This window comes from Protopterus annectens, chromosome 6.part0 (genome assembly GCF_019279795.1).
Source record: "Protopterus annectens isolate FY-2018-M chromosome 6.part0, PAN1.0, whole genome shotgun sequence".
NCBI lineage: Eukaryota > Metazoa > Chordata > Ceratodontiformes > Protopteridae > Protopterus > Protopterus annectens.
Genome location: NC_056737.1, coordinates 859,238,275 through 859,262,429, shown reverse-complemented (window position 1 = coordinate 859,262,429; position 24,155 = coordinate 859,238,275). Strand labels below are relative to the sequence as shown.

Below are 24,155 nucleotides of genomic sequence, written 5' to 3'. Positions count from 1 at the left end.
AAAGAAATCAAAACTAGTACCCACTCAAGAGATAATATTCCTGGGTGCAAGCTTAAATACAACTGCCCAGATGGCTTATCTCACGCCAGACAAACAAAGGCAACCGACTACCTATTTCAAAATGTTGGCAACAAAGGCCCAATTATCTGCAAGAAAAATTCTGCAGGCTTTGGGCTTTATGGCATCCTACTAATTCCATATGCAAGACTGCATATGAGGAAACTTCAATGGTACCTAAAAAGTGTTTGGACTCAACATTGCCACAGCCTGGAAACTATGATTACTCTCATTCCCTGCCTGCAACAGGAGTTTCGATGGTGGGCAAAGGCTTGTCACCAAAACAAGGGACAGCCATTCACATTACCCTCAGCCAGGCAGACACTAACAACTGATGCATCAGATTATGCCTAGGGGGCACATATGGCAGGAAGATGCATTCAGGGCACATGGACCTCAAACCAAATGCATCTACGTGTCAATAAAAAAGAGGTGCTAGCAGTTCAAAATGTCCTGACAACCTTCAAGGACCTACTTCATCCAGGACAACTACTGATAGACAGACAACACCATGGTCATGTGGTATATAAACAAGCAGGGGTGGACACATTCTTACCCCCTTTGCAGACTAGCCATGACTTTGTGGGACACAGCATTAACTTACCAAGTACGTCTGCAGGCACAATTCCTGCCAGGAAGGAAAAATTCTCTGGCAGACGAACTAAGCAGAAACCTTATGGATCCCCATGAGTGGCACCTGGATCCCCAAGTCTTCAGCATGATAACAAAGAAATGGGGATGCCCGGACATACATCTATTTGCTTCCCCTCACAACTACCAACTAAAAAGATTCTGCACAAGGATTTATTACAGACAAGCATGGAAAGTGGATGCCCTGTCAGTATATGCATTTCCCCCTCTGCCTCTCCTCCCCAAGGTACTCCTAAATGTCAAACAGGAGAAGCCAAAGATGATACTGATTGCCCCAGACTGGCCCGCCAGTACTGGTATCCAGTACTAAGGAGCTTGTCTCAATGCCCAGCTTGGACCTTACCTCAAATACCTCATCTACTGTCCCAGCAAAATAGTCAGATTCTGCACAGCCAATTCAGAACTTTAAACCTGACAGCATGGTGAATAATGTAGTCATACAAAACACACCTCTCAGTAAAGCTATAATGGATGTCATTTTGGAAGCCAGAAGGCCTAGTACTAGAAAATCTTATGCTGGAAAATGGAAGAGATTCTGTGCTTGGAACTAGGCACAAGGTACTGATACAGCTGTGCCAAATATTCCTCAAATTTTGCAATACTTAACTGAGATGCTGGACAAAGGCCTATCCTTTTCATCTATTAAAATTCATGCCTCTGCCATTTTGGCTCATTACAATGTAGAGCCACCAATCTTTTCTCATCCCTTATTAAAGCAGTACCTCAGAGGAGCCAAAAATTTAAGACCTCCAAGGAGATCACCAATGCCTGCATGGGACCTCAACTATGTCTTGTAAAAACTCACCCTGCCTCCTTTCGAGCCAGCTGATATAAAGTTTTTATCTTGGAAAACATCTCTGCTCCTAGCAATAACTTCTGCAAGACTAATTTCAGAGCTACAGGCACTCATGGCTGTGGAACCTTTCATCGTTTTTTATCCAGACAGGGTCTCTCTCAGGACAAACCAAACATTTATGCCTAAGGTGGTGTCCAGTGTGGTTCTCAACCAAACTATTCACCTGCCAACCTGAACCTTTCATCATTTTTTATCCAGACAGGGTCTCTCTCAGGACAAACCAAACATTTATGCCTAAGGTGGTGTCCAGTGTGGTTCTCAACCAAACTATTCACCTGCCAACCTTCTATCCAGATCCACAGAACAAGTGGGAGAGAATTCTGCATTCTTTGGACGTACACAGACAGCTTAGATTCTACTTGGACAGAACTAAAGTTTTCAGAAAGACAGAGCAATTACTAGTGACATATGCTGCAGGATCACAAGGAAAGGCTATCTCAAAGCAGACTATTTCAAAGTGGATAGGCCACTGCATTCGTTTCTGCTATGTACACCATGGCAAGCCAGTACCTAAGGGCATTAGGCCACACTCAACCAGAGCTGCAGCCCCTTCAGCAGCCTTTCTCAGTGGAGTACCTACCAAGGACATTTTAGAGGCTGCTACTTGGAGTTCAGTGCACACCTTTACAAAGCACTATCATCTGCCATTCTACTCTAAATCCAGTGCAGGCTTTGCCACTGCAGTATGCAGGGCCTCATAGCCGCTCCTAATGCTGTTTAGCTCCAGCCTCCGAACCTTAGCTTTGGGACTCTACCTAAATGTAATGACTGCAACAGTGAAACATGAAGAACATAGTACAGTTGTGTACACTTACCATAAATGTAGCTGTTCGAGTGTATTCACTGTTGCAGTCCAGGTTACCCACCCACCATCCCCCTTCTCTTCTGATGGAACCTATCTTTTCTTCTCTGATTTATACAACCTATGTGGTGTATTTGCTTGTAGATTAAGGTAAATTGTATATTGGTGCATGTAATTATACATGTATAAATTTTGGCTACCCTTTTGGGGGCACCTGACATCTGGGGCAAGAAAAAATAAAGAAAATGGCATTGGCTGCTTCTTTTATACTCCTGACGACCTGATGTCAGGGAAGGGGCGACAGCAGCTGACGCAGGACCCAAGACTTTGGAATTCAGGCTGGCTGAGAGCAACCTGCCAGCAGGATTATCCAAATGTAATGACTACAACAGTGAATACACTCGAACATCTACATTTATGGTAAGTGTACACAACTGTACTCTCTCTCTCTCTCTAGACCTGAACAGTGCCTATCTTCATATCCCTGTTCATCATCTGTTCAGGAAATGTTTATGCTTCTCTGTTTCTTCTTCTCATTTTCAGTTTTCTGCTTCCTTTTTGGCCTTTTATTTCCCCAAGGGAATTCGCCAAATGCAGGGCAGAGGGTTAAAAAGAAATTTATCTTTATTGAAGGACTATATGCCATTGGTATGACCATAAAGAAATTGTCAGATGTTCTTCATGTTTCAGTGTTGAAGTCATCACATTTGGGTTATCCCTGCTGGGGTAGCCCTCGGCCGGCCTGAATACCAGAGACTTAGTATTTCTGCATCAGTTGCTATCGCTTGAAGAATGCTGTCAGGTCGTCAGTAATATAAAGGAAGGCAGCCAACGCCATTACATCGGTCTTTCTTGTCGCAGAGACCGAAGCAGAAGTAGTTTGCATGAGTTCCGGTCGGCTGCTACCTGAGTTTTGTTTCCGAATTGAAGTTGAAGTCTTTGAAAGCTAAGTACCCCATTGGGGATCCTTTTTCTTGCACTAGCCGATGTCGGAAAAAGTTAATTGTCTCACCTGTGGAAAGCAGATACCACACTGAGACTTCCATTCCTACTGCGTCATTTGTCTAGCCCCAGACCACAACGGCCCTCGTTGTAGGTTCTGTGCTAACCGTTCATTATCTGGCCCTTACTGTGTACAGTTCTGGTGGAGGGGTGGTACATTGCTCTGATTATGGTGTACAGGGTCCTGGGTTCAAAACTGGGCAGGGCTGATTATTTAAAGGGCACCAACACCGGCTTGGGACCTTAACTTTGTCTTGGAAAAGCTCATCCTGCCTCCATTCGAACCAGCTTCTTCTGCAGAGCTAAAATTTCTCTTCTGGAAGATGGCCTTCCTCCTGGCCATCGCTTTAGACAGAAGAGTCTCTGAGCTGCAAACACTCATGGCAGTAGAACCCTTCATCATCTTCCATGCAGACAGGTTATCCCTCAGAACTAATCCATCCTTCATGCCCAAGGTGGTATCCAGTGTGGTTCTCAACCAATCCATCCATTTGCTCACCTTCTTTCCTAACCCTCAAAATAAGGGGGAAAGGATTCTGCATTCTCTAGAGGTGCACAGACAGCTCAGATCCTGTTTAGACAGGACTAAACTCTTCAGAAAAATCTGATCAACTACTGGATGTTCATCGTGCCATACTGCTGCAGTCATTACACTTGGGTTATCCTGCCATCAGGCGGGTCCTCGGTCGGACGAATTCCAATGTCTTGGTCCGGCGTCGGTTGTCGTCGCTTCTTCCCTAACGTCAGAGCGGCAGGGGTATAGAAGAGGCAGCCGACGCCATTTTCTTTAGTCTTTCTTGCCGCGCGGTGCCCGAAGCAGAAGCAGTTTGCAAGTGCCGGTCGGCCAGCTCCTGAGATTTCCGAAAAGGATTTCAGCTGAAGTCTTCTCTAAAGCTAAGTACCCCGTTGGGGAAACTTTTCTTGCCTCAGACCGATGTCAGACAAAGTTAATAATTGCATTTCTTGTGGGAAGCAAATACCGCATAAGGATTTTCACTCCTACTGTATTCCTTGCCTAGGCCCAGACCACGACGTCTCGGGCTGCCGCTTTTGTGCTAGGTTCAATAAACGCACTATAAAACGTCGGGCGGAGTTCGCCCTTCATTATTTTGGCAAAAAATTTAACTACAGTATGTCGTCGAGACCACGCTTAGGCCTGCACCCGATCTCCGATTCTCAGTGAGGCACCTTCGCAGCTCCTGACTACCGCTGTAACTATTTTACCGGCAACCTCTCAATCTGAAGTTGCAGGCCCTCCGGAGCCGATTACCTCTCTAGACAGTGACACCACTCTTGGCGGGGAACCAGAAAATTTAGCTAGGCCTTCAGTTTCTGAAGGTGTTTTCAAGCCTACTTCTATTACCATTAAATCTTACTCAAAAGCTAAGGCCCCTATGAAAATTAGAAAACAGGGTCCTCAGACCCCCTCTCAGCAGCCCATGCCTAAAAAGCAGATGCTCAAGATGGCTGAGGATTTAATTACTCTTATCAGGGGTTCTCAGCCCCCCCTTAGAAAAACGACCCAGGTTGGAGGAAGACTACCCTTCCTCAGATCAAGCTTCCATTACCTCAGGGTTTTCTGAGGACCAGGATTACTCCTATTATCCCTATGAAGACTCTTGATGCAGAGGAATCAATTCCCTCGGTTTCCCCACCAGAGGACTATTCTTTTGGGGAAACCTTGCATACCTTGAGTGAACACTTCCACTGGGAAGGACAGGATTACTCAGATTCTAAGAAAAGGCTCCGGGAGTTTCTCCTTCTTCCTCAGCATAGGCCCCTTGCCATTCCTCCGGTTTTAGATATTTTGGATGATGTTTTTGCAGAAGCCAGTCTGAATCCAGACTCCTTGCCTCCTGCCCCAGTTAAACCAGACAGATACTACCGGGTCCCTGATACCCACCAGTTTTTATATAAAAGCCCTGCTGCTGACCCAGAAACCATTTCACAGGGTCCTAAGGGGGTTAAGGCCTCTACTGCAAAAAATCCTTTACCTTCTGAAAGAGATTCCAGAGCATTAGAAAGATGGGGGAAGAAGGTGTATACTTCTGCCACTTTAGCCATGAGGGCATTAAACTGCCAATTTCACATGCTAAAATACCAGCAGTTTTTGATCTCCCAATTGAAACTTAAGATGACACAAACATATCAACCAGATTTAAAAGAGATGCAGGATTTATTGCATGGAGCAGAACAAGTGGGAAAACATACTTTACAGTGTGGTTTTGATTCATTGGATGCCTCATCTAGAGCAGCTGTCACCGGCTCTGTGATACGTAGACATGCTTGGCTAAAAGAGCAAACCTTACCAGATCATGTAAAAGCAAAGTTATTGGATGCATCATTGCAAAAGGATGTATTATTTGGTGTCAAAGCAGAGGATGTTTTAAAGAAAATGGAAGAAAAGGCAAAATCTATGCAAATAGTTAAAGATTTCTTGCAGGTACAACCTCCTCGCTTCAGCAGAAACTGGCCATCAAAAAACTGGTCCTTTCCAACCACTGACAGACCCCAAAGGGGTAGGTACAGACGCCCCAGGGGCAGAGGACAACCACAAGGTTCTTACAGACCTAGACAATGGCAAACAACAACTCCAACAGGTGGAGAAGAAAGGCCTCAACCATTCAGGAAGCAAGCTCAATGACTTCCCCCTATGCCTGCCAAACAAACATTCAATGGCAGCACCTTTGGGCGGGAAACTGGCCTTATTTTCAGACAGTTGGCACATTATTACACAGGACAAATGGATTCTGGACATCATAAAGAGAGGCTACAGATTCCACTTTCATACCCTTCCAAAAATGAAAGGCATGCCAAACCTGCCACAAAATCAATGGGCAGAGGCACAAAAACAAATTTCCGCTCTCATGGATATGAAAGCAATTCAAAAGGTACCTACAAAAGAACAAGGTCAAGGTTTTTATTCAAGACTATTTCTGGTACCAAGGAAGGACAAAGACTGGAGGCGCATCTTAGACCTATCTATCCTGAACACGTACTTAGAGGTACTAAAATTTAAGATGCTCACATTACAGCAGCTTCTTCCCATGTTGGGCAAGGAGTCTTGGCTGGTAACGTTGGACCTCAAGGAGGCATACCTGCATGTCCCCATCAGACAAGATTGCAGAAGATACCTCAGATTTCTTGCAGGTACAACGCATTATCAATTCTCTGCATTGCCCTTTGGCTTATCTACCGCGCCCAGAGTATTTATGAAATGCATCAGTAATTGCATTTTGCAGACAACAAGGAATACAAATCTACCCATATCTGGACGACTGCCTGATCCAAGCGGACAGCAAGGACATTCTACTACAGCATTTGGCATTTGTAATAAAAATGTTAAATTGCCTAGGGTACACAGTAAACAAAAAGAAATCAAAACTGATACCCTCACAACAGATAATATTCCTGGGTGCCAGCTTAAATACAACGGCCCAGATGGTTTATCTCATGCCAGACAAGCAAAGGCAACTGTCTCAATACTTCAGAAAAATGACAACTTTAACCCAGCTTACTGCAAGGAAAATCCTGCAGGCTTTGGGGTTCATGGCATCCTGCATTCCACTAATACCATTTGCAAAGCTGCATATGAGGAAACTACAATGGTACCTGAAAAACTTATGGTCTCAACACAAACACAGCCTGGAAACAATTATACCACTCATTACATGCCTTCAAAAGGAATTTTTGTGGTGGGCTCAAGCATGCCAGACAAACACGGGTCTCCCTTTCTGCATACCTCAAGCAAATCAAACCATCACAACAGATGCTTCAGACTACGCCTGGGGAGCACACATGGCAGGTCAGTGCATTCAAGGAAGATGGTCTCAAAAACACATGCACCTTCACATCAACCAAAAGGTGATGCTAGCAGTACAAAATGCTCTTACAGCCTTCAAGGACCTATTGCATCCAGGTCAACTATTAATAAGAACAGACAACACCACAGATGTCCTTCATGGATGCATCTGCAGTCATAACAAGTGGGTTGTCCTGTCGTCAGGCAGCCCTGCAGTCGGCAGGATTCCAAAGTCCGGGTCCGGCTTCGGCTGATGTCGCACTCCACCCGACGTCATCTCTGTTGGTCTTCGGGTATAAAAGCATCAGCCGACGCCATTTTCCTCAGTCTTTCTTGCCGCGTGGCGCCCGAAGCAGAAGCTGTTCGCAAGTGCCAGTCGGTCGGATCCAGAGATTACTTCTACCGAATACTACTTGAAGACTTCTAAAGCTAAGTACCCGTTGGGGACTCTTTCTTGCCTCAGCCGATGTCAGAAAAAGTTAACAATTGTTTAACCTGTGGGAAACAAATACCTCATAAAGATTTCCACTCTTACTGTCTGCCTTGTTTAGGCCCAGCCCACGACGTAGCAGCCTGTTCGCCTGTGCCTCTTTCAACCGACGAACGCTTAGGCGTCGGTCGGAGTTTGCAGAACAGTTTTTCGGTTCTGATTTTGCGTACATTATGCCGTCGGATCCTCCGACTACCCCAAAAAGCAAAGATAAAGACCGACACTCGCGGTCCGCGGTTTCGGCGAAACCACGGTAAAGCAAACCGAGTGTCTCGGTTTCGGCGAAACCGAGAAAACTGCTCAAAGTACAGCTGAACCTATTCTTACAACTGAGGCCCCTGCTACAACTCTTGAATCGACCTCAGAAATTTTACCCACTACGGTGGTTGACTTATCAGACACCATCCCTTGGATGTCTCTACCCCAGCACGTGGTGCTGCTAGGCCTCCAGCTGCCATGTCCATTAAGGCCTTCGCCAGGGCTAAAGCAGCCAAGACTACTAAAACAGTGCCTGTTAAACCCCCACATCCAGGCCCTCTTCTAGTTCTCAAATGCTTTCTTTGGCAGAAGACTTAATTTCTTTAATTAGAGGATCTCAATCTCACCCAGACAGGGCCTCTCAGCCCCAGAGAAGAGACCTAGGGCAGAGCCCCTGAGCCAGTGTCTTCTGATGATTCTGCTGATGAATCAGACATAACTGACCAGCCTGAGGCTCCCTTCTCCAATTTTGAAGATTCTGATGCTGAAGAATCCATTCCAGCTGCTTCCCACCAGAAGAATTCTCCTTTGGGGAAACCTTGCATGCCATGCGAGAACAGTTCCAATGGCAGCAACAGGATTTTTCAGACTCCAGAAAAGACTTAGGACCTTTCTGCACCTCCCACAGCACAGGCCCTTAGCTATACCTCCTGTTCTCTCTGTGGTGGATGATGCTTTCAATGATGTTTGCTCCGCTCCAGATTCTTTACCCCAGCCCCTGCCAAACCAGACAGATTTTACAGGGTGCCAGATACTCATCACCACCTTTACAAGGCCCCACTTGCAGACCCAGAAACTATATCCCAGGGTCCCAAGGCAGTAGCCGACCACAGCTAAAACCCTATTCCTTCTGAAAGGGAAGCAAGGTCATTAGACAGATGGGGTAAAAGGTCTACACTTCAGCTACTCTCTCAGCTAGAGCTTTAAACTGTCAGTTTCACATGATACAATACCAAGAGTTTATGCTTGATCAGTTAACTAAAAACTAACCACTGATGAATCTCTTGATAAGAAATATGTATTAGAGATGGTAAATAACATACAACAGGTTAGCAACCATTCCTTAAAATGTGGCTATGATGCACTGGAGGCTTCATTTAGATCAGCCATGACAGGCACAGTGATAAGAAGGCATGCATGGCTAAAGGAACAAGCTTTATCGAATCATGTTAAAGCTAAGTTACTAGATGCTCCTATGGACAAGACAAGTTTGTTTGGTACACCTGCCCAGCAGGTTATGAAGAAAATGGAAGAAAAGGCAAAATCTGTTCAGACTGTTAAAGATTTCTTGCAGGTTCAGCCCCCAAGGTTAAGCAGGAACTGGCCTGCCAAAATTGGTCCTTTCCTGACTCCACAAAATTTCAAAGGGGCAGGAATAGACGTTCCAGAGGCAGAAACCAATCCAGAGGAGGTACCTACAGAGGACGACAGTGGCAAGGTAACAACAGAGGCACAGACACAGCCACTGCCACTACATCAGCACAACCACAGTGACTTAATCCTAAATCCGCCTACCAGGGAACAAATAGCAGCTCCTCTAGGCGGAAAGTTAACCTTATTTTCAAAGAACTGGCACTACATAACAAAAGACAAGTGGATTTTACAAACCATAGATCAAGGTTACGGTTTCACTTCCACACTTTACCAGTCAAAAGAGGAATGCCAAATCTACCTCCAAATCAAAAACAGAGGCTCGCCAGATAATGGAGTTAGCAAACATGAGAGCTGTGGAAAGAGTGCCAACAGCAGAACAAGGAAAGGGGTTCTACTCCAGACTATTCCTAGTTCCAAGAAAGGAAAACAGTTGGAGACCAATTCTCGACCTGTCCACCTTAAATACATACATCATTGTCCCAAAATTCAAAATGCTGACCCTACAGCAACTTCTTCCCATGCTGGGCAAGGAGTCTTGGCTGGTAACTCTAGATCTCAAGGAGGCATACCTGCACGTCCCCATTCGACCAATCTGCAGAAGATACCTCAGATTTCTTGCAGGATCAGAGCACTATCAATTCTCAGCATTGCCCTTTGGCTTATCTACTGCCCAGAGTATTCACAAAATGCCTGGCATCAGTAATCGCCCATTGCAGACTTCAGAATTCAAATTTACCCATACCTGGACGACTGCCTGCTACAAGGGGACAACAAAAGCAAGCTGACAACAGATTTACAAAGGGTCATTTACTTGCTACAAGCACTGGGATACACAGTCAATTTACAAAAGTCAAGGCTGATACCATCCCAAACAAGGACATTCTTGGGCGCGGAATTGGACACAGTAAAACAAATGGCATTCCTGACTACAGAAAAACAAAAAGAACTTCCTCTTTACTTCTTGGCACTACCAAAACTGAACAAGTTAACAGCAAGAAAAGCACTGCAGGCCTTGGGCTTCATGGCATCATGCATAATCTTGGTTCCATTTGCCAGACTACATATGAGAAAACTACAGTGGTACCTAAAGAATTTATGGTCCCAACACAGACACAGTCTAGAAACAGAAATCCCACTAATTCCATGCTTAAAACAGGAGTTCCTATGGTGGGCTCAGGCATGCCAGTCAAACCCAGGCCTACCCTTTCGCAGATGTCAAGCAAGCCAGACCATCACAACAGACGCTTCAGACCTAGGATGGGGGGCCCACATGCTGGACAAATGCGTGCAAGGATTGTGGACACAGGATCAACTTCAACTGCACATCAACCTAAAAGAAATGCTGGCAGTAAAACTGGCAATCCAAAAGTTCAAACCATTTCTCAAAGAGGGCCAGTTGATGATAAGGACAGACAACACCACAGTCATGTGGTACATCAACAAACAGGGAGGCACTCATTCATACCCCTATGCAGAATGACCTTGGAGCTGTGGACCCTGGCACTGAGCTACAACATCCAGTTACAGGCAATATTTGTACCACGGAAAGACAATACTCTAGCAGACATATTAAGCAGAACCACTTCGGATGCCCACGAATGGAAGCTTCACCCGGACATCTTCAAGACCATCTCAAAGAAATGGGGAATGCCACAGATAGACCTATTCGCATCACCTCTCAATCACCAGCTCAAAAAATTCTGCACAAGGACATTCCACCCATTAGCATGGAAAGTGAATTCGCTCTCCTTCAACTGGAAAGGCCTAACAGCATATGCATTCCCACCTCTCCCTTTGATACACAAGGTACTACTGAAAATCAAGGATGAACGTCCAAGGATAATCCTGATAGCTCCAAACTGGCCAAGACAACACTGGTACCCACTACTGAGGAGCATGTCTCGGAACAATATGTGGACAATTCCCCTGATGCCTTTGATGTTAACGCAGAACAACTACAGCATCATACATCCAAACCTAAAAACCTTGCAACTGACTGCATGGAACATCACATAACAGCAGCTAATCCAGAACTTTCCCAAAGAGTTAAAGACATTATTCTTGAGGCACGCAGACCTTCAACAAGAAGGAACTATGCTGGAAAATGGAAAAGGTTTGTCATCTGGAGTACGGAAATAGGAAAAGATGTGTCAAACATAGATATGCCTAACATTCTGGAGTATCTGGCCGAACTTCTTCATTCAGGCCTGTCCTACTCCTCCATCAAGATACATGCATCAGCTATTTCAGCAGAATACAGCTTTGATCCACCTGTTTTTCCGCACCCTTTGCTCAGGCAGTTCCTCAGAGGAATCAAGAATGTAAAACCTCCAAGGAAACCACCATTACCAGCTTGGGATTTAAACTTTGTGCTAGAAAAGTTGACACTATCACCCTTTGAACCAGCAGCAACAGCAGATCTACAACACCTGTCATGGAAAACTGCTTTCCTACTGGCAATTACTTCAGCAAGGAGGGTTTCAGAACTACAGGCCTTAATGGCAGTGCAACCCTTCCTAATCTTCCACCAAGATAGAGTGTCCATGAGGACTAATCCTACATTTATGCCCAAGGTGGTATCCAGAGTGTCTTTAAACCAGGCAATCCACCTACCTACCTTCTTTCCCAACCCACAAAACAGAGGGAAAGAATACTGCATACCTTGGATGTACATAGACAGCTACGCTACTACTTGGACAGAACAAAAAATAGCAGAAAGACTGTCCAACTTTTGTAGCCTATGCAACAGGAAGGGAAGGAAAAGCTATTTCCAAACAGACAATCTCCAAATGGATAGGAAATTGCATACGATTCTGTTACTCCTTCCATGGAAAACCAATTCCACAGAACATAAGACCTCATTCTACAAGGGCAACAGCCACTACCACAGCCTTCTTACGAGGAGTGGCAACCAAAGACATTATTGAGGCTACTTGGACCTCCGTGCATACATTTGCCAAGCATTATAATTTGCCTCTATATTCCAGATCCCGAGCAGGGTTTGCCACTGCTGTACTGCAGGGGATCCTAAACACACCATAATCTACTTTTATCCTCCTCCCTAGTTGGCTATGGTATTCTACCCACTTGTTATGACTGCAGATGCATCCATGAAGGACATAGTACAGTTTTGTACCTACCATAAATGTAGATGTCCGAACTGGATAGCATCTGCAGTCAGGATTACCTCCCTCCTTCCCTCTGTGGTACTCCTAGGGTGTTTACCCTTCTGATAGCTAGCTGTTGGGGGGGAGTCTTTTATGGTGTATTTGTTTGTGTATATGTACATACATGCTTATTGTTGTGTTTACCTCTATCTATTTGGAAACATTGGCATCTATCCAAATTTTAGCCTGCAAGAGGGCTACTGGCATCTGGGGCAAGAAACACTGAGGAAAATGGCGTCGGCTGATGCCTTTATACCCGAAGACCAACAGAGATGACGTCGGGTGGAGTGCGACATCAGCCGAAGCCGGACCCGGACTTTGGAATCCGGCCGACTGAAGGGCTGCCTGACGACAGGACAACCCACTTGTTATGACTGCAGATGCTATCCAGTTCGGACATCTACATTTATGGTAGGTACAAAACTGTACTTTTTGTACCTACCATAAATGCGAGTGCACATACTGCTGCAGTCCAGGTTTTCCTCCCTCCATCCCCTCTCAGGACAGGGCTTATGACAAACACCTCTAGCATACATCCAACTTGGGGTACTCCTATATGGTGTATTTGCTTACAACTACTGATTGGTTTTATCTACTTATGTAAGTTTGCATAACATCATGTATTGCCTGCCTATTTGGGGGCACCTGACATCTGGGGCAAGAAGAACTGAAGAAAATGGCGTCGGCTGCCTCTTTTATACCCCTGCCGCTCTGACGTCAGGGAAGAAGCGACGACAACCGACGCCGGACCAAGACTTTGGAATTCGGCCGACCGAGGACCCGCCTGACGGCAGGATAACCCAAGTGTAATGACTGCAGCAGTATGTGCACTCGAACATCTACAGTTATGGTAGGTACAAAACTGTACTTTATCTTTGCTTCAAGGGCAGAGGACAAAGCCATTTCCAAGCAAACCATTTCCAAATGGATAGCACACTGCATCCATTTCTACTACAAGCAGCATGGAATGCCTCTCCCCAAGGGGGTTCGGGCCCACTCCACAAGAGCAGCCTCCACCTGTGCAGCATTTCCCAGAGGGGTCCCCACAAGGGACATCCTGGAGGCTGCCACTTTGGACATCTGTTCACACCTTTACCAAACACTACCACCTGCCTCTCATTTCTAAATCTAGGGCAAGTTTTGCCTCTGCAGTCTTGCAGGGCATGCTAGCCAGCCCCTAGCTTCCTTGACTGCCTCCACCCATTTCGTCAGCTTTGGGAATCTACCCAAATGTGATGACTGCAACAGTGAAACACGAAGACCATAGTACAGTTGTGCACATTTACCAAAAATGTAGATGTTCGAGTGTCTTCATTGTTGCATTCCTGGTTTCCCTCCCTCCTTCCCCCTTTTTCTTTTTGTTACCTTTCTTCCTTGTTGTTGTTCTTTCCTTAGAAGGGACATATTGGTATTTTTTTTTCCACTGGTGAAGTCCTACCACCAGACCCTGGCCTCCTACTTTGGGGGCTACTGACTGGTTAGGGCAAGAAAAACTGATGTAATAGCGTCGGCTGCCTTCCTTTATACTCCTGACTACCTGATGTCGGTCTTCAAGCAACAGCAATTGAAGCAGAAATACTAAGTCTCTGGTATTCAGGCCGGCCAAGGGCTACCCCAGCAGGAATAACCCAAATGTGATGACTGCAACAGTGAAGACACACTAACATCTGCATTTATGGTAAGTGTACACAACTGTACTTTTCTAATTGTGCATTAGTTGTCACTGTTGTCATCATCAGCCCTGTTTTCCTGTTATTATATGGTGTCGGGGATCGCATCATCATTAGTCAATGCGATCAAATAAGCTAGAGCCTGTGTCTATACCGTAAAGTGCCTAGTTTTGAATTGGTCATCATCTGTGAAATGGATCAGATTTTGGCTCCGCATGCCTAGTATGTGTGTAACTGACCAGAATTCAGTGAGAGAAACAGGTTTGCAGAGTTTTTCCTAGTATTTGGTCCCTTGATTTAGAAGATCAATTAATCTAGCTATCAAATTCTTCTTTTCATCATCTTCTTTCGGCTGTTTCCATTAGGGGTCGCCACAGCGGATCATCTGTTTCGATTTCTTCCTATCCTCTGCATCTTGCTCTATCACACCAACCACCTGCATGTCCTCTCTCACCACATCCATAAACCTTATCTTAGGCCTTCCTCTTTTCCTGTTACCTGGTAGCTTCATCCTTAGCATCTTTTTCCCAAAATACTCAGCATCCCTCCTCAGCACATGTCCAAACCAGCGCAATCTTGCCTGTCTGGCTTTGTCTCCAAACCTTCCAACCTGGGCTGACCCTCTAATATACTTATTCCTAATCCTGTCCACCCTCGTCACACCCAGTGCAAATCTTAACATCTTTAACTCTGCCACATCAGGCTCTAACTCCTGCCTTTTTGTCAATGCCACTGTCTCCAACTCATATAACATAGCTGGTCTCACTACCCTCTTGTAGACCTTCCCTTTCACTCTTACTGGTACTCGTCTGTCACAAATCACTCCTGACACTCTTCTCTATCCACTCTATCCTGCCTGTACTCTCTTCTTCATATTAAATATTCTTCATATTATCTTCTTATTAAATTCTTCTTTTGTTGCAGTTAAAATATTTTTAAACAAGGTGCTTTTTTTAAAACACATTTTTAAGAATAGGATACAGCCCTAAGTGAGCCTTGTATTACCTAATAAGTTTTCGTCACACTCTCTTGCACATGTATAATCTCTTTAGCTAGCAGATATCTCTGTGATGTCCTCCCTGTAGGAGGAATGAAAACTCCATGTTGAAGTTTCAAGTAATTTATTCAGTTAAATTTAAATGGGTAGATGGACGAGAGTTCTTGCTACTTGGAACTTTTGGTGTCTTCATTTCCAGGAGTGAGAAAGAAGAAATGGGCCAGTCAGTGATGTCACTTGATGGTCAATGGTCATGGTAGGGTGGGTAGATAAGTTGCTCAAAGAAAGCTCAAGTGCCCTGTATTAATGAACTATAGAAAAAACTTGCTTCAGGTAGGTATGGTTTCACAACTGACCAAACAAACCCTTCGGTTTGCACATCCTGCCTTCAAGTAAATGCTTTGCTAGCTTGTTCAAGGGTCGTTTCTCCAGAGGAGTGCCTGCTTCCATTGCATATGTCAGAAATGTTCAGCTACTAACTTTTATTTTTTAGCAATGTTATCACCTATGCACACCTTTTCTAAACACCGCAACCTTGCTGTCTGCTCTAGAGCAAGGTGGGCTTTTCTATGGCAGTTCATTGGTGCACATTGCCATTCTTGGTTCCATCCCTCAAGACTCCCTTATTTTAGATGCTGCTGCAGGGATTTTCCCAGCAGTTTAGGCCTCTGCAGAGCCACTGAGAACTGTGTAGTACTGGCAGTGTTGCTTGATATTAGTTCACACCATACATGTTGCTCTTTGAAGTGTCCCTTTGCAGTAAGTCATTATTTCCAAACTAATCTCCCTCTTTTTGACATTATTTTCAGGAGTGTTTCAGTCTTTATTGCTGAGTGTTATAGTATAAAACTGCAAAGACACATTTTTGTTTTTCTTGTTAGTTTGCACTCGTTTTATTAGTTTGAAGGAGGTCATATTTGGGTGGCAGTTGGACAAAAGAAGTATGCAGCTGTTAGTGTGCTTCTTGAGAGGTTTTGAAGAATTGTGTGACTTGAGATAGAATTTTCAAGAATCTACCCACTGTAGGAGGGCTTCTCAAGACCATCAGATATGGTGAATATGTGCTTAATGTTACTTTATTAGCAATGGAAGTCCAGAGAGAATATTTTGCAGTGCCTCCTGCTGTATTAGAGATGAGTTTCAGGAAGGTGAAGCAATTATTTTTTCACCCCAAGTTAAGAGGGAATCTGTTTTTATTTAGCTTCTATCTAACTGGTTGGTTACTTGGCTTCCCTTAGTTTTTCCCTTTAGTACTAAAACATATCTGGCATTTATGACGTCCGCCTGACTAGAAATGTGTTTCCATGTTTGTGGCTCATCTTCAGTACACATGCTACACAGAGTCGACTATACTGAAGAGTGACACACCACATTTTGCAGTACTTGGTCAAATGATAGATCTGTTATACCAAAAACAAATATTTCTTTGTAGTGTTGGAAAACTAAGCTGAAGTTACTGTAGTACATTTATCAGGAATGGGTTTACCCATTGAATGGCTTTTCCATGAACACTAACCCTCAAATGTCATTTTATCGAACAGGTAAGTCATTGTAAGGAAGTTCATTGAAGTGTAATAGTTGACCAACAACAAGGAAGTATCGCAGTGCATAACGTAAACTAAACAAACCCTTTCATGAATTTGTAGTGCTATCTCAAAGTTGATATATATATATATATATATATATATATATATTTAGGGGAGTATTGCTGTAACCCACCAAGGTGGGGAGTGCACCCCCGACACCCCCTCAACACACACACACAGATATATATATATGTATGTGTATATATATATATATATATATATATATATATATATATATATATATATATATATACACCAACTCCAAGATTGCACTACAGTGGGAACAAGGGCAAATTTATGAAAGGATTTTGTTATGCACTGTGTTACTTCCTTGTTTTTGGCCAGCTATTACACTTTGATGAATTTCCTTACGATGATTTGCCTGTTAGATAAATTGATGTTTGAGGGTTAGTGTTCATGGAATAAATCGCCATTCGATAAACATGTTCAACGGATAAACATAGACCCATCAGGAATAGCCTCTAACATAATTTTATGTTTACATATATTTTTTATACTTTGATTTCTAAATAAGGTTTGTTGTAAGTGGTATTCTAACTTGTATGTTTACTTTTCAGGCTCTTGGTATGCTTTTCTGGCATAAACATAATATAGAGAAGTCCCTTGCTGACCTCCCTAACTTTACACCCTTTCCAGATGAGTGGACTGTAGAAGATAAGGTTCTTTTTGAGCAGGCCTTTAGTTTCCATGGAAAATCTTTTCACAAAATACAGCAAATGGTATGTATTTATCAATGTGTCTGATTTATTGTTTGAGTTTCTTAATCTTATGTTTAATTATAATTGATAACGTGTGGGTGGGTGTGTGTGTGTGTGTGTACGTGTGTGCACCAGCAGTGCTTTACAGTTAAAAACACTGATCTGAGTTATGAGCTAGACAGGTGTGTGTCGAGGTCACATAAAGTATTCCATTGGTGAACACTATGTCTCGTGCAGCACATTTCCTGATTGTATCTGCCAGTACTTCTCATCTGTCAATTAAACTAAATATTTTTGTGTTGTCCACCACCTGTATTTTAAGTCAAAACATTTAAGTGAATTGTGTGTCACAGAAATGTATATTCCATCAATTTACATAGACCTATGTCTGTGTGTCTGTATGTATGATTGTGTGTGTGTGTGTATATATGTATATATATATATATATATATATATATCTATCTATATATATATATATATATATACACATATACTGCGGTAGCGTTGTCGCCTCACAGTAAGACGCTGTCTGGTTCGATTCTCAGGTAGAGCGTCTTCTGCGTGGGGACATGCGTGAATGGGCGTACCTTGTGCGTCAGGGCTGGTAACTCGGCACGTAAAAATGAACTGCCAATCATTAGCGGACCGGAGTTCCGCTGTGGCGACCCCTAACCGGGAAAAGCCGAAAGACACAAACTTATATCTTGTACATACATATATATATATATATATATATATATATATATATATATATCTGTATCACAAACGAAACACAAAAGTAAATCTTAAAACCAAAGAACTGAAGACACTGGCGATGAGGGAACAAAACGGACACCACTACCTTATGTTTCAACGTTTTCGTTCATTTTAACTTCATCAGAAACACACCCACTTAAATCACTAGGTTTAAATACCTAATGAAAATCATCACATGAGATTACAACCAATCAGAATGTACATCAAACATTTGAAAATAAAAATAAATGTAAATACAAATGAAAAATAAATATAATAGTGAATAAAATGATGTCAAAAAAGACAATAATATTGATGTTAATCCTCTATAAAGATAAAAGCACACTTTTGTGGTTTAAAACACTTTTAGAATGTTGTGAAACTATGTGGCAAATTATGTTAAACGCTGACCAGTTTCCTGGTTTGAATGACATGATTAATATTAAATGTTTTTTTATTAGCACGGAGACTTTAAAGTGTGCTTTTATCTTTATAGAGGATTAACATCAATATTTATTGTCTTTTTTTGACATAATTTTATTGACTATTATATTTATTTTTCATTTGTATTTACATGTATTATTATTTTCAAATGTTTGATGTACATTCTGATTGGTTGTAATCTCATGTGAAGATTTTCATTAGGTATTTAAACCTAGTGATTTAAGTGGGTGTGTTTCTGAAGAAGTTCAGTAGCATTAAATTGAACGAAAACGTTGAAACATAAGGTAGTGGTGTCCGTTTTGTTCCCTCACTGGCAGTGTCTTTAGATAGATAGATAGATATATATATATATATATATATATATATATATAGATATATAGATATATGTTATACATATATGTAGCATATATATACATATATATATATATATATATATATACACATATATATGTATATATATATATATATATATATATATATATACATATATACATATATGCATATATACATACACACACACACACACATATATATATATATATATATATATATATATATATATATATATATATAAATACGTGTATATAATGTAAAACTTGAGAGGCAACATTGAATTGGTGCCTTGAGATGTGAGAATAATTTAGTACTAATTTATTATTAATTAATAATAAATTAATAATTTATTACTAAAGCCTTACCATTAGTATATGCAGGTTATACTGACAATAACTGGAATAGTTTTAGACTGAGCTTTAAAAAAATAGCAAACGAGGTGTGCTTTTTGCTGTCTTCACGATTATAAGATGCAATAGGTTTATAGGTAAGTTCTAGACTAGCTGCCCTTGAAGGCCATTTTAAGCCTATGGAGTTTCCCTTTATATTCTCGAAATAATCTATCCCATATAGTTATAAATTGGCCTTACCCATCTAATGATAATATCTGGGATCATACCATAAGTAATTTAAGTGGACCCATGCATTGAATAAACCATTTAGGAGCTTCCACCATCCATTAGTAGTACAGGAATCACAGTCCTGGGTAAATTTTCTGTTTCCCATCCATAAGTCTAAGTTGCCATTGAAAATGGACAGGGATGAACTTTGCTTTATGGGAATGGGGACTCTGTCCACAGCAGTAACAGTATCCTCTGTGAAATATAGCTGCCCCTCCAGACCATTCTGTTGATGTTGCAGAAGTTTAGATCTCTAGACTGAGTATTTCTGATCCCGTTTTACTTGCTGATATGCAGTATAGTGACAGGGATTTGAGTTGGTCCATGTAGGAAATTCTGTTTAGGCCTTGTATCCTTTTAGTAAGGTATATCTGTGGGCATTCTAGTTGTTGCATGTGTCTGGACAAATACATGCCAAAGGTGGCATTTTATTCAGTGACTGGCCTAATGAGGGCTGAGTAAGGGGTGACCGTGAATTCCCTAGATCTAGACACGATCTCTATTTCTAAGCTGTTCAATATGTAATATGTGGACTTTCTTACAACAAGAAACTCAGGTTGGTCAAAAGTTAGATCACTGTCCACATAAGTTCCCAAATCCTGAGCAACTGGGTCAAGTCTTATGGGCGGGTCCCGTTGGTATGATTGAAGTTTCAAATCTTCGAGCATCATATAGCAGAGGAACGTATGATCAAAGTTTTAAAACTTCGAATGTTCTGAATGGAGATGGCCATATAGCACAAAACTGGACATTTACCATTCTCACTATAGTGCGATCTCGGAGTTGGTGTATTTAATTAGCAGGGGGTATGGGGGGTGCAGGGGAGCTTGCTCCCTGCAGAAACGTAAAAGAAAATTGTTTTTGCTTTTGTTATTTTTTTTTTTATTTGATTTTCAAAGTTTTAAAACTTCTATCATATTGTCCTCGGCCGTACGATGTTCGAAGTTTTGAAACTTCACTCATCTGAAGTAGATGCCTTAGGGACGTATTGTCATTGTGGTAGTTCCTTGGGGTAGATGTCTTCCTAAAATATACAGTAATTCAGTTTTTGACATTTAGTTCAGACCATGATTTTGACACCAGTTAATTAATTTGACAGACCTTCCTGTAAGGATGGCTAAGTCATTTGGGAATTCAGCGACTCCTTCTAGCTTGCAGTCATCTGTAAACGTAGTCAGCCAGAGCCTTCTGGTATTGACTTTTACTTTAGTAAAGTAGATGCCAAACAAGATAGATCCCAGCACAGTACCTTGGGGAGACTTCATTGGTGACTGGCCTCTTTGTGGAAGTAACTTTCCCTGTTTTGACTTCCTGTGTCCCATCTGTGAACCATTTGACAATCCTGTGGGTGACATGGGATTCATTCCCAGTTTATTTATTTAGCTTTTTTACTATGCAGGAATGAGGAATTGCGTCAAAACCTTTCGCCATTTCGAGGTATGCAGTGTGTACCATTTTATCTCCATCATTTGCTGTGGTGACCTTTTCAAATAAATCCACCAGATTTAGTAAGCATGACTTTCCTTCGATGAATGCAAACCGAGACCGTTCCAGTGTTTGGAAGTTCCCTTTGTCCTAATTGATTAATTCCATGATGAGTCTTTTCATGGCTTTGCATATGAGGCTGGTCAGACTTATGGGTCTGTAATTGTGTGGGTCTATGGAAGGTCTTTCCTTTCAGAGAGGAATGACTGTAGCTGTTCTCCATTCACTTGGTACAAAACCTGTATGGAGGCTGAGATTGAACAGTGTTGTTAGTGGTGTGGCTAAATCATGCTGAGTGCTATTTAAGATGCATTCAGGGATATTGTCAGGGCCCGCATTCAGGGATATTGTCAGGGCCCATTGATGCAGTTCTTTAGCTTTTGATAGCACGTTTAGGACTTGGTCTTGTTTGATAGCTGCAGGTGAGCTAGTTTCAGGTGTATCTTGATGGACAGATGGAGCATGATGATAATGAACAAGACCATTGTGAGCAGGACTAGTGATTGTGAAAACATCCTCCTCCTTATGGCACATTAGTGATATAATTTAAATCATGTTTTATAGGATGGAGAACAGGTGTGTTGGAATGTGCATCAGGAAGAATAAAGAATATGCAGATTGTTCTCTAAAAGTCAAGAGATTTACTGACATATTTGGCATTTAAAAATCAAATACCAGAAAGAGAGCAGTAATGCAGTAATAGAAGAGAAGGCTTGATAGGTGTTCATGCGTGACAGAGTGAGGCATTATAGCAGTGAGTTGATTCTTTGATGTGTAGTTGACAGTAAGTGCATCAAGACCTATGGAAAGCTGATAGCAGGCATTGAGATATTAGGGTGGCCAGTAGTAACTTAAGGACAATGGTAGGTATTTCTTTACCAGTACTGCTGTTGCTTTGTCTGTAGTATTGCCATTGTGGAGCGTACTCCTCACCAGAATATTACTGCAGTGCATCCTGAGTAATTATTAGTGCAGAGCCTGTAGAGAGAGTATTAAATGTTCAGTATGCATTTATCTGAGATAGATCCACGAAATTCTTTATCTTTCAGTCCCACGTGGAGAAATAAAAAATATGCAGCTTTATTCTTATCCCTTTTTAAAATGTATTTATTTATTTTATTTTATATTATTTTACATTTAACAGTGTGGTCCAACTAGATATATGTCCATTTTCAGCAGAGGCCCGGGAGAGAAGCTCCAAGGTATATGTACACATTACAGTTTTAGAACTTTTAGTGAATAGCAATTACACACAGGTTACACACATAAGCAATACAAGCGTGTGTGTGTGTGTGTGTATGCATATGTATGTATATATATGTATATATATATATATATATATATATATATATATATATATATATATATATACGTATATACACAGGAAGTATCAACGTATTACATTCAGGATTAAAATGCATTGTTTAGCAGTTTATACAGTTTACCCTTCCTGATATGGAGATGGGTGGCCAAAGAAAAGGACATTTGTAGAAGAGAGGCACGTGAAATGGAGAGGACACTAGTCAGGTTTAGTACAGGGGCATATCCAGTGTGATTTGAAGTAATTCTTGAGTTTGTTTTTGAATAAGGTTAGTGAAGGCTCTAGAGTCAGGTCAGCCGGTAGTGAGTTCCATGTCTTTCTGACAGAGTTGGCAAAGAACGAGTGACCAGCAGAGTGGTTAGATTTGACTGTTAGAGCTAAGAGTTTGGTAGATGAGCAGATTGGATGATTGTTACTGTAGGGGCAGATCATGTTTTTTAAAGCAGGTGTATTTTCTTGCCGGTAGAGGACTTTGTGGGCTACTATGAGCTGATTGAACTGTAGAAGGTAAGGTAGTTCTAGCCAACCTAGGAAATTTAGGTTGTGACAGTGGTGGGTTCGGTAGGGTGTGCCAGTAGCAAATCTGGCAGTATGGTTGTAACATGGTAATTATTTATTAAGATCAGTTTTGTTCAAGTTGGAGAAAATAGGAGAGGCATAAAGAAGGGTAGGTAGTAGATGGGAGCAGGCAATTGCAGTTTGAGCAGGTTGGGTGAGAAATTATTTGATTTTATAAAGAAAGTAGAGCTTTTTATTGATAGTTTTTATAGTTTGATTGATGTGCATATCAAACCTGAGATTATCAATTGTGACACCCAAAAGTTTAGTTTGGGTTTCTGGGAAGATGGTGCCATTATTTGTTGTTATGTTGAAGAATGGCGTGGTGGTCCTTCACATTGGGGAGAAGAGGAGTAGCTTAGATGTTCTTCGTCTTCCATTGCTGCAGTCCTGACTATTGGGGTATAGTCCGCGTCCTGTCGGCCCGAATACCAGAGTATAAGGCTGACGTCGGTCAGGGCGCATTAGACTGACGTCAGTACGTCAGGGTACTAATGCGCATGACCGACGTCATATCCTCAGTCTTTTTGCCGCATGGTCCGATGCAGAAGCAGTTTTGCGAGTGCAGGTTGGCGTACTGAAATATTTCGAACCGGAGTTTCAGACCGAAACAGAGTTGGCTAAGTACCCGTTGGGAACATTTTAGTTTTTCTTGCCTCAGTATTTTACGGATGTCAGAAAAAGTGAATAACTCTATTTCTTGTGGCAATCAGATACCTCATACGGCTTATCATACCTTGTGTATACCTTGTTTAGGGCCTGAGCACGACGTTGTTGGTTGCCGCTGTTGTGCTAGGTTTAACAAACGCACTATTAAGAGGAGGTTAGACTGTGCCAGGTTAGTGTTTGGGAAGCGTTGCAATTATAAAATGCCGTCGGATGCTCCGGCGCCGCTTCCTCAAGAAGCGCAAGGATAAAACAGTGAAGCCTAGGGTTGAGGAACCGGCAGTCCCGGACGTCGGTTCTTTAGAAACTCAGTGGAGCCGGAGGTTTTGCCAGGAGTTTCCATGGAGTCCCAGGCAGAAACTATACTCTTGCAGGATGTGCCTTCTCAGGAGGTAGGCCAGGCTGAGGGGGCTTCTCAGGTGACTGTTCTTCCTTCTCTTCCCAAGGTAGTTAGGGCCTCTCCTTCTGTTGCCAAAACTTCTTTGAGAGGTAGGCCTACTTCAGCTTCAGTGGGGGCTTCTCCTAGCATTTCAGGTTCTGTACCTAAGAAACATATGCTTAA

General features: G+C 42.3%; 1 protein-coding gene across 3 annotated transcripts in view; it reads left to right on the top strand.

The window, feature by feature from the left end:
• RCOR1 (REST corepressor 1) overlaps window positions 1-24,155 on the top strand; it is a 559,543-nt gene that overhangs the window by 334,379 nt on the left and 201,009 nt on the right. For all 3 annotated transcript variants that reach the window (XM_044074531.1, XM_044074530.1, XM_044074532.1), the window contains one exon: window positions 17,291-17,452. In XM_044074531.1, the coding sequence (XP_043930466.1) occupies window positions 17,291-17,452 (162 nt within the window). The remainder of the gene's footprint in view (window positions 1-17,290; window positions 17,453-24,155) is intronic.